This window comes from Coptis chinensis, chromosome 3 (assembly GCF_015680905.1).
Source record: "Coptis chinensis isolate HL-2020 chromosome 3, ASM1568090v1, whole genome shotgun sequence".
NCBI classification, from domain to species: domain Eukaryota; kingdom Viridiplantae; phylum Streptophyta; class Magnoliopsida; order Ranunculales; family Ranunculaceae; genus Coptis; species Coptis chinensis.
Genome location: NC_141458.1, coordinates 108,560,000 through 108,576,732, shown reverse-complemented (window position 1 = coordinate 108,576,732; position 16,733 = coordinate 108,560,000). Strand labels below are relative to the sequence as shown.

At 36.4% G+C, this 16,733-nt stretch overlaps 1 protein-coding gene across 5 annotated transcripts; it reads left to right on the top strand.

Annotated features, from left to right (window-relative positions):
* Positions 1 to 825: 825 nt before the first annotated feature.
* On the top strand, positions 826 to 8,774 carry LOC147512816 (hexose carrier protein HEX6-like). Of its 5 annotated transcripts, none has more exons than XM_086595836.1 (4): positions 826 to 1,133; positions 7,107 to 7,429; positions 7,592 to 8,408; positions 8,556 to 8,774. In XM_086595836.1, the coding sequence occupies exons 1-4, from the start codon at positions 1,004 to 1,006 to the stop codon at positions 8,663 to 8,665; spliced, it is 1,380 nt and encodes a 459-aa protein (XP_086451962.1). In that variant the 5' UTR covers positions 826 to 1,003; the 3' UTR covers positions 8,666 to 8,774. The 5 variants fall into 5 exon arrangements, with proteins under 5 accessions (XP_086451962.1, XP_086451960.1, XP_086451961.1 ...); XM_086595837.1 differs by having other exon boundaries at positions 831 to 1,133; positions 7,107 to 7,136; positions 7,341 to 7,429; positions 7,592 to 8,774; XM_086595834.1 differs by having other exon boundaries at positions 828 to 1,133; positions 7,592 to 8,774.
* The last annotated feature ends 7,959 nt before the right edge of the window (positions 8,775 to 16,733 follow it).

The window sequence follows — 16,733 nt, the reverse complement described above, 5'->3', positions numbered from 1 at the left end:
AGGGTGGTCTGAAGTTCAAGCCTCCTCGGGGAAGCCCAGCTTACCATGGATGCACGCCTTATTGAGACAGACTGGGTGCGGACTATGGGATATATGGTTGCATCACCCAGAGTTTGCATGCCCTAGTGTTGCGAGGTAAAAATCGAGTTGCTTTAAACAAGGACAGCTTTAATATATTAATTAACAATGCAAAATGTAGCCCAGATGAAGGACGATATGTTTCTCAGTTCTCACTCCTCGAAAGTGTGAATGTTCACCATCATAATTTCTGTATGCTCACAGCCCTTGGAAATTGTAGAATCAATTATTGGGATTTATTGATTTGGGTTTTATGATAATCACACGTACTGCCACAAGTGTGGAACAAATTCTTACTCATTTTCGGTAGCTGTCTGCCTAGCTAACCCCACTCCCATTATTGGGCGTTTGCTTACAAACTTGTGTACTGTTAGTTCAGGGGTGGGTTTATCCTTGAAGATTCAAGAGAAACAGAGAAATTCGGAGCTAATGGATGGCACTGGAAGTCATGAAATGTCCCACTTCGGAAATTCTAGTTAATAAAGCCAATCGTCGTGTCTACTTCGTAAGAAATTTGCCGTGTCTTCACCTAGTGAGGCGTGGTGTGTTTCTGATCAAAAGTTCAAAACAATGGGATTTAGAAAGTGTGGTTGTAAATAATGTGGACTAAAGGTTAGTCCTAACTCCCCCGAAATGATGTTTGATAGAGACTCCGCAAGGTTACAACCTACACAAATAATAATTCGATTTCTGAAGTCAAGGCTTCCAAAGACCATACGTTGTCCTTTTAAGCTCCACATAGTATTATTACTCATTTTTATGGGTAACTAAGTATTATTACTCATGAAGTTAACTAGTCAATGAAGAATACCCATTTGCTTTATTATTTCTCTCATCTAACAACTTATGAAGAAGATGCTCCCTCTCTAAACTCATTCTCCAACGTTCTAACGCATCCTGCAGGTTTGCCTAATTATAGTGAGCAATGGCAGTTGGTTTTGCTGTGTCAAGTGAAAGCAAGCAATATAAAGGAAGAATTACTCCATTTGTAATACTCTCATGCATGGTCGCTGCGACTGGCGGAGTCCTCTTTGGGTATGATATCGGAATTTCAGGTATCACTAGAAAATCATTTGTCGAGACAGAATCATTGACACTTTAACAAATAAGTTATACTCAACAGAAATCGTATTGTAGGCAAAACCATTCCTTTCTTAACGACTTAAAATACAAGAGTGTGATCGATCAACGTCAGCGAAGTATTATAGTGTAAATGAAAGTGTGTCACTAACTCAGTATGTTACCCCAGGAGACTAATCTCTGCTATTAGTTCCTTCCAGTTGTTAGGCAGGTCTCATCCGCCACATATCATCCACAGTTTATTACTTTAATTTTATCATACTTGCTTACTGTTGGAGTTATCTTTCACATGAGGAGAGAAGAAAAAGAAGTTCAGTTTATGTGAAGAAAGCTGAAGCGCCACAAGACGCCAGCTTAGTCTTGCCCAAGGCGCCCCGCACCTATGCCGTGAACAACTTCCAAAGACATTGAGGGCATGCACACTCGACATTGGCCTTGCCTAAGGCGTGCCTGTGCCCATGTCTAATTTCGGAAGAATTCTATTTTTCTGGAACTGCGAGTTTGGAGTATAAGTTTTGGATTTTTGGCAAAACCTAGAGAGAGACTAACACACGAACCAAACCAACACAAAAGAGAGAAACCCAATCTTTAGAGCAATCAAGATTGAGAGAAAATCTTTGCAAAGAGAAAACCCTGTAAAGAGAGAGGAGTGATCTAGTAAGGTGAGAGACAGAAATGAGTGATTGTAATCTTTCTTCCGTCCTTAAAAAAGAATTAGCTCTTGTGGAAGTAAGCATCATTAGCCGAACCACGGTATATCTTTGTGTTGTGGTCTACGTTTTACTTCTTTACATTATTATCTGTTGTTAATAGTTGTTTAGAGAGTTGGGCATGTTAGTTAGATTGTAGTTGATATTTAGAATTCATCTGGAGTTGATATTGAGTTCATATTATAAGTTATCTGTGTAGTGGGGATCGATTGGTATTAGTGTTAAACCCCAATAAGTGGTATCAGAGCCAGGTTAGATTAACCTAGGGTGTTATCAAAATCTTGGTCTACGGAAGGTGTTTGACAAAATTCCTGAGAGAAGATTTGAGGTTAAATAACTTGTAAAGATGGACCATTCGCCAACACTGCTTTCGACGAAGTCCGAATAGGAAGAACTACACCATTTGAAAAGCCAAGATGGAATACTTGCTCTACTGCAAAGACTTGGCATAACCCATTAAGAATGGAGGAGAAAAATCGGAAGCGGTTGCTGCGGCTGAGTGGAACAAGCTTGACAGAAAAGCAATTGGGTACATTCGACAGTGGATTGACGACACAGTCTTTCACCATGTATCCCAAGAGACTAACTTTTGGCTTGTGGAGAAAACTCGAAGACCTCTATGAGAGAAACCAGGTGGAAACAAAGTGCTGCTCGTTAAGAAGTTTGCCAACACGAAGTACCAAGAAAGTTCTTCAATGTCTGAGCATCTTAACAAAGTACAGAATACCATCAATCAATTGCATTTGATGAAGATTAATATGGGAGACGAAGTTGAGGCTTTGTTCCTATTAAACTTTCTACCCGAAAGTTGAGAGACATTAGTAGTTTCTCTTCACGGAGCCGCCAAGGATGGAATTATCTCCATGGAAATGGCTACCATGTCATTGTTGAATGAGGAGACTAGAAAAAGTGCAAGAAGCAGCTCCTCTCACTCAGAGATCCTTGTCACAGAGAAACGGGGGAGAGGTAAAAGCAGAAAACCATCTCATTCTAAAGGTAATGACAGAAGCAAATCTATGGGTGAAACTATAACTCCTAAAGCAGAGAGGCAATGTTACTACTGTGCCACCAAATGTCACTTCAGGTATGAGTGTAGAACATTGAAGAGGGATGAGAAAAATAATTGTGTACATGAAGACATGGTAAAGAGGAACGGAAACTTAGGCAGAGATACTTCCGCACTAGTCGATGATAGTCTAGTCGGAATTGTGTCAGATTGTGGTGAGTGCTTTGTCTTAGTACCTCATGCCAGGATACATAATGGGTGGTAGATACAGGAGCATCTTATCACGTCACACCGCACAGGGGATTCTTCACTACCTACAGCTGTGATGAATATGGTGAAGTGAAGATGGGTAACAGTGGTGTCTCGAAGATTGCAGGCATTGAGGATGTTCATATAGAAACCAATGTTGGATACACTTTGACACTCAAGGATGTAAGACATGTCCCTGACATTCGTCTAAGCCTAATTTCCGCTGGGAAGTTAGATGATGATGGCTTTGTAAACTCATTTGGTAACTGGGTATGGAAACTGAGCAGAGGTTTCATTGTAGCAGCCAGATGGAAGAAAACTTACTCTCTTTACAAAGCATAAACTAGTTTGTGTAAAGCAGAAGTAAATGCGGCAGAAGAAGAAGCTTCTTCCGAACTGTGGCATAAGAGACTATGTCATATGGGCGAAAAAGGCATGTAAGTTCTTGCCAAGGAAAAGGCCTTGCCAGACATCAAATGTACACATTTAAATAGATGTACTTACTGTTCGGTAGGAAAACAACACAGGGTGTCTTTCTAAAGATTCTCATCTCACAGAAAGGATAATGTCCTTGAACTGGTGCACACAGACTTATGTGGTTCTATAAAAGTAAAGTCCCACGGGGGAGCTTTATACTTTGTGACCTTCATTGATGATGCGTCAAGAAAGGTATGGGCATACAGTCTGAAGACCAAGGATAAAATACTTGGCGTGTTTAAGAATTTCCATAACATGGTGGAAAAAGTGACAGGGAAGCTTTTGAAGTGTATTCGCCCAGATAATGGGGGTGAGTACATGGTCGTTTGATGATTATTGCGAGTCATGGGATTAAGCCATGAAGCGGACCGTTCCCAAGACTCCATGACAAAATGGTATAGGCGTGATGATAAATCGTACCATTATAGAGAGGATGAGATACATGCCGCCTCACTCTAAGCTACCTAGAAGCTCTTGGGTAGAAGCAATGCGCCGTACCGCGTACATGTAATCAACCCGTCGTAGTCCAAACCCTTTGAGTAGTGATTATCCGCAGAGAGTATGGTCGCAGAGATGTTGATTATGGATACTTGAGGGTATTTTGGTGCACGACATTTGTGTGCATATTTCGAAGGATGAGAGATCCAAGCTTGATGACAACGCCAAGCGCATTTTTCCGGTTATGGGGATGAGAAGTTTGGCTATAAACTCTATGATCCGATTAACAAGAAGGTAATCCGAAGTCGAGATGTTGTGTTCTTAGAAGACCAAACCATAGCAGATTTCGAGGAGGGTGAGAAGCTACAAGCTTTCACTAATGATCTTGTTGGTGCATAACCAGAAGTTCCTACTGTAGAACGCGTGTAGAATCGAGAATCAGAGAACCATGGGCCTGAAACTCATGATGAGAATCCTATTGCTCATGATGGGATATAACCTATTGATATAGAAGATGCAGATGAAGTGCATGAACCACCACCAGAGCAAGCAGAAGTGCATCCTCCTGAGGCACCAGCAGATGGGGCAAGGAGGTTAGACAGAGAGAGACAAGCTTCAACCAGGTATCCACCACATACGTATATTCTACCAACGGATGATGGATAACCTATGTACAATCAAGAGGCTCTTGAAGGTACAGACAAAGAGAAGTGGTTGAAGGTCATGCATGATGAGATGGATTCTTTGCATAAGAATCACACTTATGAGTTAGTTGAGAAACCGGAAGGAAGAAAAATTCTCAAGAATAAGTGGATCTACAAAGTCAAGTATGAGGAGAACAATCCACACCCAAGGCACAAAGCTCGTCTTGTTGTGAAAGGATTTGGTCAAAGGAAAGGTATTGACTTTGATGAGATTTTCTCTCCTGTAGTCAAGATGACTTCTATCCGGGTGGTATTGGGTATGACCGCAAGTATGAACCTAGAGGTTGAACAACTAGATGTCAAGACAATTTTTCTTCATGGAGACCTTGAAGAAGATGTCTACATGGACCAGCAAGAGGGGTTTGAGGTCAAAGGCAAGGAGCACCTTGTATGCAAACTGATAAAGAGCTTGTATGGGTTGAAGCATGCACCGAGGCAGTGGTACATAAAGTTTGATTCCTTTATGGCGAAGCATGGATACAAAAGTCTGCTTCTAATCATTTTGTGTTTGTTCAGAAATTTCCAGATGGGGATTTCATAGTGCTCTTGTTGTATGTGGATGATATGTTGATAGTTGGCCCGAACATCAACAAGATATCAAAGCTGAAGAAAGACTTGAGTAAGTCCTTTGAGATGAAGGATTTGGGTCAAGCAAGGCGATACTTGGGATCGCGATCACCATGACGAAAGAGTGGGAAGTTGTGGCTTTCAAGAAAGTTACATTGATAAGGTGTTGAAGAGATTTAACATGGATCAAGCGAAGCCGTTTGGTTAATGACTTGGTGGCGGTTCTACATAACCAAAGAGAAGTGCCCAAAAGAGTGAGCATGAAAGCGAGTCGATGGAAAATATTCCTTATGCATCCGCTAGCCGGGCGCGATGTATGCAATGGTGTGTACAAGACCGGATATTGTTTTAGCCGCGGGCCAGTAAGCCATTTTCTGTCAAATTCGGGGAAGGAGCATTGGGAAGGTGTTGAGTGGATATTGAGATATCGATTTCAAGGGCACTTCCAAAGCGTATTTGTGTTTTGGTGGAAGTAAGCTTTTACTTGAAGGCTACACTGATGTAGACATGGTAGGTGATGTTGATTCGATGAAGTCCACCTCCGGTTATCTGGTTACTTTTGCAGGGGGAGCAGTTTCTTGGCAATCTAAGTTGCAAAAGTTTGTTGCCCTCTCCATTACAGAAGCCGAGTATATTGCAGCCACTGAGTGTTGCAAAGAGATGATATGAATGAAGAGGTTCTTCGATGAACTAGGGCTAAAGCAGAAACAATTTGTAGTTTTATGTGACAGATAGAGTGCCATCCATTTGAGCAAGAATCCGAGTTTTCATTATAGATCCAAACACATACATGTGCGTTATCACTAGATTAGAGAAGTACTCGAAGACAATCATTTGTGTATCGAGAAGATCCATACCGACAAGAACGGGTCAGATATGATGACCAAAGTCTTACCGAAAGGTAAATTTGATGTTTGTTGTGCTACCGCCGAAATGGTAGCAGACTCCTCCAGTTGATTTGGAAATTGCATGGAGGTATCCCCCCTCACTGTTCGGGAGGAGGAGATTGTTGGAGTTATCCCTCACATGAGGAGAGAAGAAAAAGAAGTTCAGTTTGCGTGAAGAAAGTTGAGCGCGCGTGCTCAGTTTGGTCTTGCCCAAGGTGCGTCCACGCCCATGCCCATGTCATGAACAACTTCCAGTACATTGAGGGCGCGCGCACTCGGCATTGGCCTTGCCCAAGGCGCGCCCGTGCCCATGTCTAATTTCAGAAGAATTCTATTTTTCTGGAATCGCGAGTTTGGAGTATAAGTTTTGGGTTTTTGGCAAAACCTAAAGAGAGACTAACACACGAACCAAACCAACACAAAAGAGAGAAACACAATCTTGAGAGCAATCAAGATTGAGAAAAAACATTTGCAGAGAGAAAACCCTGTAAAGAGATAGGAGTGATCTAGTAAGGTGAGAGACTGAAATGAGTGATTGTAATCTTTCTTCCCGTTTTAAAAAAAGATTAGCTCTTGTGGAAGTAGACACCATTGGCTGAACCACGGTATATCTTTGTGTTGTGGTATGCGTTTTACTTATTTACATTATTATTTGTTGTTATTAATAGTTGTTTAGAGAGTTGGACATGTTAGCTAGGTTGTAGTTGATATTTAGAATTCATCTGGAGTTCATATTGAGTTCATATTACAAGTTATCTGTGTAGTAGAAATCGATTGGTATCGGTGTTAAACCCCAACACTTACAGATTACATTATTATGGTATTTGCTTTAGAAGCCCTGTTTCTTATGTCATACTTTTTTGGGTGGTGGTGTTAAGCTTGTATTACTTATATGTTTGTATATGTGAAGGTGGTGTGACATCCATGGACACATTTTTGAGTAAGTTTTTTCCAGACGTTGACGCCAAGATGAAAAATGACAAGAATATCAGCAACTACTGCAAATTCGATAGCCAACTTCTGACATTATTTACGTCGTCTCTCTACATTGCCGGTCTTATTGCATCGTTTTTTGCCTCCTCAATCACAAAAGCATTTGGGCGCAAGCCATCAATTCTTATTGGAGGCGCTTCTTTTCTCACAGGTGCAGCTTTGGGTGGAGCTGCTCTAAATGTATACATGCTTATAATTGGTCGTCTCCTTCTCGGAGTAGGGGTGGGATTTACTAACCAGGTAAAGTGATAAAAACATATAGCAGTGCGCCAGTGCCTTCATGGTCACATAGTATGTCTCTGTGGTTACCATGATTATGTGCCGTTACATACATATTAGCTAGGGATGTTTTCATATGAAGCTTTGGAGAATGCTTTACTAATGACCAAAATGTTTTTGCAGTCGGTCCCACTATATCTCTCAGAAATGGCACCGGCCAAATACAGGGGAGCATTTAATATTGGCTTCCAATTATGTGTTGTCATTGGATTTCTAACAGCTAACCTCATCAACTATGGCACCGAAAAGATTAAAGGAGAGCTGGGTTGGAGAATATCCCTTTCAATGGCATCAGTCCCAGCTTTAGTCATAACTCTAGGGGCCTTCTTCCTACCAGAAACTCCCACCAGCTTGATACAACGCGACGATGACCAGCGAAAGGTCAAATTAATGCTTCAACGAGTCAGAGGTACAACAGATATCCAAGAAGAGTTGGATGATCTCATAAAAGCAAACGCCATATCAAACACCATCAAAGACCCGTTTAAAAATATTCTAAAAAGAAAGTATAGGCCACAACTAGTCATGGCTATTGCCATTCCATTCTTCCAGCAAGTAACAGGAATCAATGTGATCGGCTTCTATGCACCAATACTGTTCCGAATAATTGGATTTGGCGAGAGTGCTTCCCTTTTGTCATCCGTGCTGACTGCAGTAGTAGGTATCAGCTCTACCTTCATATCAATGTTGGTAGTCGATAGATTTGGGAGGAGAAGTTTGTTTATAATTGGAGGAGTTCAAATGTTAATCTCACAACTAATAATTGGAGGAATAATGGCTGCCCAAGTTGGCGATCACAGTGCTGTCGGTGATGGCTCTGCTTATTCGATATTGGTGTTTATATGTATATATGTGGCTAGCTTTGGGTGGTCATGGGGTCCTTTGGCATGGTTGGTTCCAAGTGAGATCTTCCCATTGGAGATTAGATCAGCAGGGCAAAGTATTACTGTTTCCGTGAATTTCCTTATCACTTGCATTATTGCTCAAACTTTTCTATCTATGCTGTGCCATTTCACGTTTGGGATATTCTTCTTCTTTGGAGGGTGGGTAACAATAATGACAGTATTTGTGTACTTTCTTTTGCCAGAGACTAAGAACTTGCCCATGGAAAAGGTTGATCAAGTGTGGAGAGAGCATTGGTTTTGGAAGAGGATTGTGGGAGAGTACAAGGAGAATAATGACTTGTATGATGCATGAAATTAATTAAACTAGTTTTGATTGGATTTGTAAGTACAAGAGCCATTTTGTAATGTGTGTCCAGACAACATTGTTGCACCTTCAAGATGATATTCATTGTATTAACCTACTTCATCAGTGTAACCATTAACGTATCTATATCGACCCCCCACCTATGTGGCAAACGCCCATTGGTAGGGGGGTCTCTTCTTTATTCAATTCATTTAATCGATAGGGCTAAAGTTCAATTTGCAATATCAATGATCAAAGTACATGTCCATTAACTCATGTATCTAGGGCTGAATTTTAGCCACATGACTTGCCACTTACGTACATTAATTTATGTCTAGATTTGTTTCTTAGCAGAGAGATAATCATCAATTGAGAGTCATCTTTATCTTTATATATATATAATAGCAATCCCTTTTCGGGCTCGTTGGGGTTGTCTACGTAAGCAGGGGGATTAAGAAAAAATAGAAAAAAAAAATAGTAAATAAGAGTCCCAATTAATTATGTTTCCTTTATATACTAAATCTCTTTTCAAGAGTTCTAATTAATTATGTTTCCTGTTTCCTAATCTATACACATCCAAACAAAGAATAATAAGGATTACATAAGAGACTTTCTTCTTCAAGAGTCCCAATTAATTATACTTCCTGTTTCTAATCTATACACATCCAAACAAAGAATAATAAAGATTACCGGAGAGACTCTATTTAAATCAGGAGAAAAAATTGCTGATAAAAAAGCTAGAGAAACAAGCTGCGAGAAACAAACTAAATAGGAACTAAAAGTTCCAATTCTTGAACTTCTAAGTATCCCATATTCTCGAGTTCTTCAATTTACAACTATTGTGCTAATTTCAAAAGTCTTCTTTCTCTACCTCCCCAGTATGTGTTGATTTCAAAAGTCTTCTTTCGTTTGATTTGTGTTTATCATAAAATTTGGAGTGTCAAGGGAGAAGGTAATGCAGGTCTAACATTAGTACGTTTGACTGTGACTTCTGAGGTTGACAAACCATACATTTTAGGTATATATATCAACCCTAACTGTTTATCAACTCAGTCTACTTCCTCATCTAGGGAAAATGTTAAGTTATTTATTTTAGTCGTCACTTTCTATATACTATCCGCATATTTTAGTATGTTCCATAAGAACGTTAGTAAGTGGATCTAAAGCTTTAAACCTTAAATGTATAGTTTCGTAGCTTTGAACTTCTCTTTCATATGAGCAATTCTTGATCAATAAAAATTTTCAAGTAACTACTTTCACTCACCTAATCCTCATCTATTAGTTGTATTTTATATAATGTGTTTATGACTTATATTTCCTTTTTCTGTAGTTATTAGCATGCCCCATCCATGCTAACGGATAAACTTCTTTTGACATAATAATAAGATTTCAATGCATCCTAAATATGTAAATGTAGTTACGTATTGATGGATCTGATAACCAAGTGTTTTTTTTCCCATATTTTATATTGTTTTTATTTGTTTCAATATGTGGTTGTTATTTTTTATTCTTCACTCTTAATTTCCTAAGAGCATTTCTAAACCAATTCGTATATGGGTAGACATCAATGATTCTATCCATAATATCTTTAAAAGTTGAAGTCATCCAAACTTACTTTCATGGTTGTTATTTGGTTATATTTGCATAATCTGATAAGTTCATGGTCGTTGTTTAAATTTTGAATGAGGTTCTTGGTGTTAGTAGTGTACTCAAGTGGGAATGAATTACTTTGTACATGTTTAAGGTTTGTGTATTAGTAGTTTGCATGCCGATGGTATTTTGGAGTAGATAAATTTCTTAGGGTGTGTCAGTGGCGCTGCCAGAAATAGGAGATTTCTTACATGAAAACACAAATAGGAGATTCTTCAATAGAAGGTGAGTTATTATTAATAATAATAATAATAATAAGTAAACCTCACAAATCTAATACGATATAACTGAGTTAGGTTGTGTTTTGTGAAGTTGTTGGATTATATATTCAAAACTTGAAACTGTACTTCTAAATTTTTTGGTCACACTAATTTTATTGTGTACATATGTTTATGTTGGAACATTTGTGCCGTTCAGACTACCATTCTTCAAATGCATACTTAAAGTAAAATGATATAAACCTACATGATAATATAGATATTTGAGGGAAACCAAAAGGTTTCATGATTATGTACCATAATAGTTGAGTAATATGCTCATATGGATTTATTTTCTTAAAATTGAAGTTCAGGCACACAACATAATTCATATTTGATATTTCTTAAATTTTGTGGGAGTCAGTTTCCCCGATTTTTTGGTTCACAAGTTAATGTTTAATGTATCTTAAAGTTAAAGCAATCGGTACTACGTTTTTCGACCCAGTTGGGTACATTTGATTGATTTTCTAACTTGATTGTTTTGTAAGTTCTTAGATTTAGGTGTGATATTAATATAATATAATGTTGATTTTCTTTTACATGCATTACTTTACTATATTTTTGTTAGCCTTAAGCTACTTCATTGGTACTTTTGTCCCACTTACAATTACAAAAGGAAGGATTTCTTAGCACTTGGTTTCTTTTGCAACAAATCGAAGACGAAGAATCTAAAAAAGCATCATATTTTGGGTATGAATTTGAAGGTCTTGGTTCTCCAAGTCATGGCTCAGTCCTGAAGGTTGGACGACTCATTGATTCTTATCTAGCGTAAATTGCGCCTGATCCATATCTAGATCTACGGAAATTCATTGCTATCATTGAAATCTTGCTTGACTATGCCCAAGTTATTGATGATGGACTCTACAGAGCAGCTGATATATATTTAAAGACAACTTATCCAACTTTTTGTTTTTGTTAATGTTGCAGTCTGAATTCATTTATAATATAGAGTGATACTGTGATTCAGTGTTAATTCGACTCTTTCTTATGCTTTACTTCACTTTAATTTGTGATGGGGTTCTAATTTCTTTCGTAGGACAAAATTGAAATTTTTATCACAGGTTTGTTTTGAAATTTTCATGTTTTTAAGAGTGATTTTTTTTGTAATTGTACTATTAGTAAATTAAGTATTTATTTGCTTTCTATCACGAACCACATTCCACATTTGTCTCTGATGGTTTTCAAATATTAAACCATGAATAGGAGTACCTAAGTTTTTTGGAAAAAGGGTCATTGAATCAATAAACATATCAATGCTCATGCTCTTTACGTGCTAACATGAATTAGCAAACGATGAACATTCTTATTATCTGCTTTGAGGACTGTACATAACGATAAATGATGTTTGGTATTACACACCAACTTTGATAATTATCAGGAAATCAGAAACTGAACACAAATGTATTGAACCAACCCCAAAGAATAATTAACGGGAAATAGGATAATAAAAAGAAATTGCAAGTTGGATGCAACAATATTGAACTAACCTCAAATAATAATTAAAGAGAAATCGGAAAATTGATGCAACACTGCATTGAACAAACCTCAAAAAAAAAATTAATGGGTAACCGGAAAATGAATGTGAGTGCATCGAACTAACCTCAAAGAATAATTATTGGGAAATCGGAGACTGAATGCAACACTGCAATGAACTAACCTCAAAGAATAATTAAAGGGTAACTAGAAATAGGACACTGGATGTAAATGCAATGAACTAATCTCAAAGAGTTATTAATGCAAAATCGGAAAATTGAATGCAAATGCATTGAACCAGCCAACGTCAAAAGAATATTAATGGGAAATCGGAAATTTGATGCAAATGCATTGAAGAAACTCAAAAAATAGTTAACGGGAAATCGGAAATTGGATGCAATATTGCATTGAACTAACCTAAAAGAATAATTTACAAGAAATCGAAAATTTGATACAAATGCATCGAACTAACCTCAAAGAATAATTAGTAAAAAATTGGAAACTGGATGCAACTGTATTGAACTAACGCCAAAGAAAAGTTAACGAGAAATCAAAAACTGGATAAAAATATATTGAACTAATCTCAAAGAATAATTAACGGAAAATCAAAAACTAGATATAACTGCATAAACTAACCTCAAAGAAATAGTTAACGGGATATAAAAAATTGGATGCAAATGCATCAAACTATCCTCAAAGAATAATTGACGTGAAATTGGAAACTGGATCCAAATGAATTTAACTAATCTCAAAGAATAATTAATGGGAAATTAGAAGCTGGATGTAACTGCACTGAACCAAAGAATAATTAACATGACATCGGAAACTGGATGCTAATCCAGCTAACTAACCTCAAAAAATAATTAATGGAAAATCGGAAACCGGATGCAAATGCATCGACTAATCTCAAAGAATAATTAACTGGAAATCAGAAACTTGATACAAATGCATTGAGCTAATCTCAAAAAATAATTAGTCGGATGAAAATTGGATGTAAATGTAATGAACTAACCTCAAAGAATAATTAACGGTAAATAAAAAATTGGATACAACACTTTAACGAACTAACCTCATAGAATAATTAATGGGAAATCAAAAACTGGATGTAACATTGCAATGAACTAACCTCAAAGAATAATTAACGAGAAACCAGGAACTGGATACAAGTGCATTGAACTAATTAACCTCAAAGAATAATTGACAGACAATCGAAAACTGGATGCAAATGCATTCAACAAACCTCAAAGAATAATTAGCGGGAACTCGGAAAGTGGATACAAATGCATCAAACTAACCTCAAAGAATAATTAACGGGTACTCGAAAACAACATGAAACTGCATCAAACTAACCCCAAAGAAAAATTAACAGAAAATTGGAAAGTGGATGCAACTGGATCAAACTAACCTCAAAGAATAATTAATGGAAAATTGAAAACTGGATGCAACTATAAGGAACTAACCCCAAAGAAAAAATAACAGAAAATCGGAAAGTTGATGCAACTGCATCAAACTAACCTCAAAGAATAATTAACGAAAAATTGAAAACTGGATACAACTGCAAGGAACTAACTTTAAAGAATACTTAACAGAAAATAAAAAACTGGATGCAAATGAATAGAACTAACCTCAAGGAATAATTAACGACAAATTAGAAATAGGATGCCAATGCATGGAACTAATCTCAAAGAATCATTCAGGTGTAATCGAAAATTGGATGCGAATGCATCAAACTAACGTCAAAGAATAATTAACTGGAAATCGAAAACTAGATGCAAATGCATTAAACTAACCTAAAAAATAACTAACAAAAAATCGAAAACTGGATGCAAATGCATTGAACTAATTAAACTCAAATGATAATTAACTTGAAATAGGAAGCTGGATGTAAATGCATTGAACTAATTAAACTCAAATGATAATTAACTTGAAATAGGAAGCTGGATGCAAATGCATTGATCTAACCTCATAGAGTTATTAACGCGCAATCCAAAACTAAGTGCAAATTTATGGAACTAACCCCAAAGAATAATTAACAAAAATTGAAAAACAGAAAATCAGAAACTGGATGTAATTGGATTGAACTAACCTCAAAGATGAATTAACAGAAAATAAAAAACTGGATACAAATGCATTGAACTGATCTCAAAAAATATTTAACGGAAAATCAGAAATTAAATGCTAATGCATTGAACTAACCTTAAAACATTGTTGTTTTATGTGTAATGGAAATGTCTCAACAAGTATATGATTGGGAACGACTTGCTATTCAAGTATATTCAATATGAATTTCACTTTATTGGGCATTCTCACAAAATTTTTATTAAACTTCTATTATTAAACAACAAAAAGAACTAAAAGGGTTTTATAAAAGTCGTTATTATTATTATTATTTTTCTGAGTGTGATTTTTCATATGTTGCAAGAAATTTGGATGAGTGACCAATGTAATATTCATATCTCATAAATGGATCTATCTACATAGTTCAAATATTTTTTAGAATAATTTAATATAACGGTACCCGTTCGTAGGACCCGCTCGTAGGACGTGTTCAAAAGCTAGTATATATTCAGTTACAATTACTTGAGCTACCAGAAATCTCTACTCTACAGGTTTTGCGTTTAATCTCCCTCAACCTTAAACCGGCAACATAAAGACCCCATCTTTTTTCTAAAAATAAAATCATAACCCGAACGGACTAAAGTACCCCCCATATTAATAGACCCGCGAATCTCTGAATGAATCATACTTCTCTTTTTTCTCTTCCTTCTTGCCTCCTTCTCTCGTGTAGACCCTAGATCTGAAAATTTCTTCTCCTACAAAACTAAATTTACATAGCTAAAATGACAAAACAAAAAAAATAAAGTGGTTGAATCTCCAACCAAGAAGATGAAAACAACAAAAGATAAAATGAAGAAATCCAAAATTTGTATGAAAAAACAAATTTTCATATGCGAGTTAGTCAGTAAATACTTTCTAAATTTAAAAAACTACTATGTAAAAACATATTTCCATATGTTACATCTTTCGTCATGCTGCATGCTTGTTCCATTTTAGATTTCTATGAAAATACAAATTTGTATATGTAAATCCAAATTTACATTGGTTATGTCAGTTTACAGACTCGTTAGTTTACAAAGACAAGCTAGCCCTTGTATAGAATTTCTTGTTAGTTCACTCTATTTTGGTTTGGCATAATTATGCTATTTACTGTGTGCAAGTATGAATTTACATATGTATGTGTGAATTTTCGTATGTTGTGTGTTTCATCAGGCATGTTTGGTTACAAAAACGAATTGTGCAAATTTCTATTTTCATATATGAAAATCAGTTGGCATGGTTTAATTTATTATGTTGGTCGAATCCAATAGAGCTTATTATTCAACATGCGGTTTCTAGAAATTTAAAACCTGATTTCCTCCATAAATTCTCCGATCCAAATGACAGAGAAGTTTACATATATGTATATGTATGAATTTGTATATGTTATGTCGTCCATATGTCATGTTTAGTTAATTAAAAAAAAACAAAAAACAAAAAATTATGTTAATTTCTATTTTCATATGTTAATTTGTATTTGTATATGTCAAGTTACTATGTAAATATAGATTTACATTTATTTTGTCAAGACATCGGACAATTTTAACTCTCCAATTTTGTATTTCTCCTTACTCATCACTTCTGAATAGATTAAAACAATCGTTCTCTCCCAAAATCTCCTTCTTCACTAACCTCTTCACATCAAGTAAACATTCACTTATTTCCTACAAACATTTCATCATACAAATTCCACTCAATCTACTGAATCTCTCATCAATTATCGAGTGGTATTAATGTCCTAGTCAAAGTCCCTAAAATGTCTCACGTACTAGCTTATAAATATCATCATGAAGATATATGTGGTAAAAAATATTTTCACATAAGAATCAACACCATTGGCTCTCTTTTGGAATCCATTTTGTTCATTTAATCACTGGGGAAAGAAATGAAGTTCAAATTAGTATTCTCGCTGGCTTATTCGTTGGAATGAACTCAACGAAGAAAAAATATACGTTTGAGAAAGGCAAAAAATGAAACAAATAAGTGTGGAGATAAAAATTAGACCGAGATTTGCTTCCATTATGGAAAGCAGGGAGGTTAATTGGTTGGACGTGAATAATAGAGAGATTTTATGGATACATCCGTAAGCAAGGGGTTTACATGTAACCGAACCGAAATGAGGGGGCTGAGACCAATTTCTTGCATATAAATACCAAATTATTTTTTATAAAAAATTACGTTCTTGAGACTTGATCCCATTGATACGGTACGTAAGCAATCGAAATGTACAGTCTCATCATTCTCTCGATCACCATCACTTTTCTCACCACTTTTCTACATAATTCATTTTTTCATCACTACTTAGTACTTCTATCATTTTTGGTCAAAATATTATCCACATCATATAATTTATAAAACTCGGATAGCCTTACTCAAGTGTTGATCCCAATTCAGAGTGAGCAATCTATTTATATGATCGCAACGCACCAATGACTTTAATATAGGATATAGTTCGGCAAAGTTGAAAGCGTTTGGCCCATAAATTTGCTTCTTCCCTTGCCCCCTGTCTCCTCTTCTCAAGATCCAAGATGATATGAATTGAGATGTATAGCAGAGGTTGAACCATAGTACAAAATATCAGGATATGGGTATTTATCGAT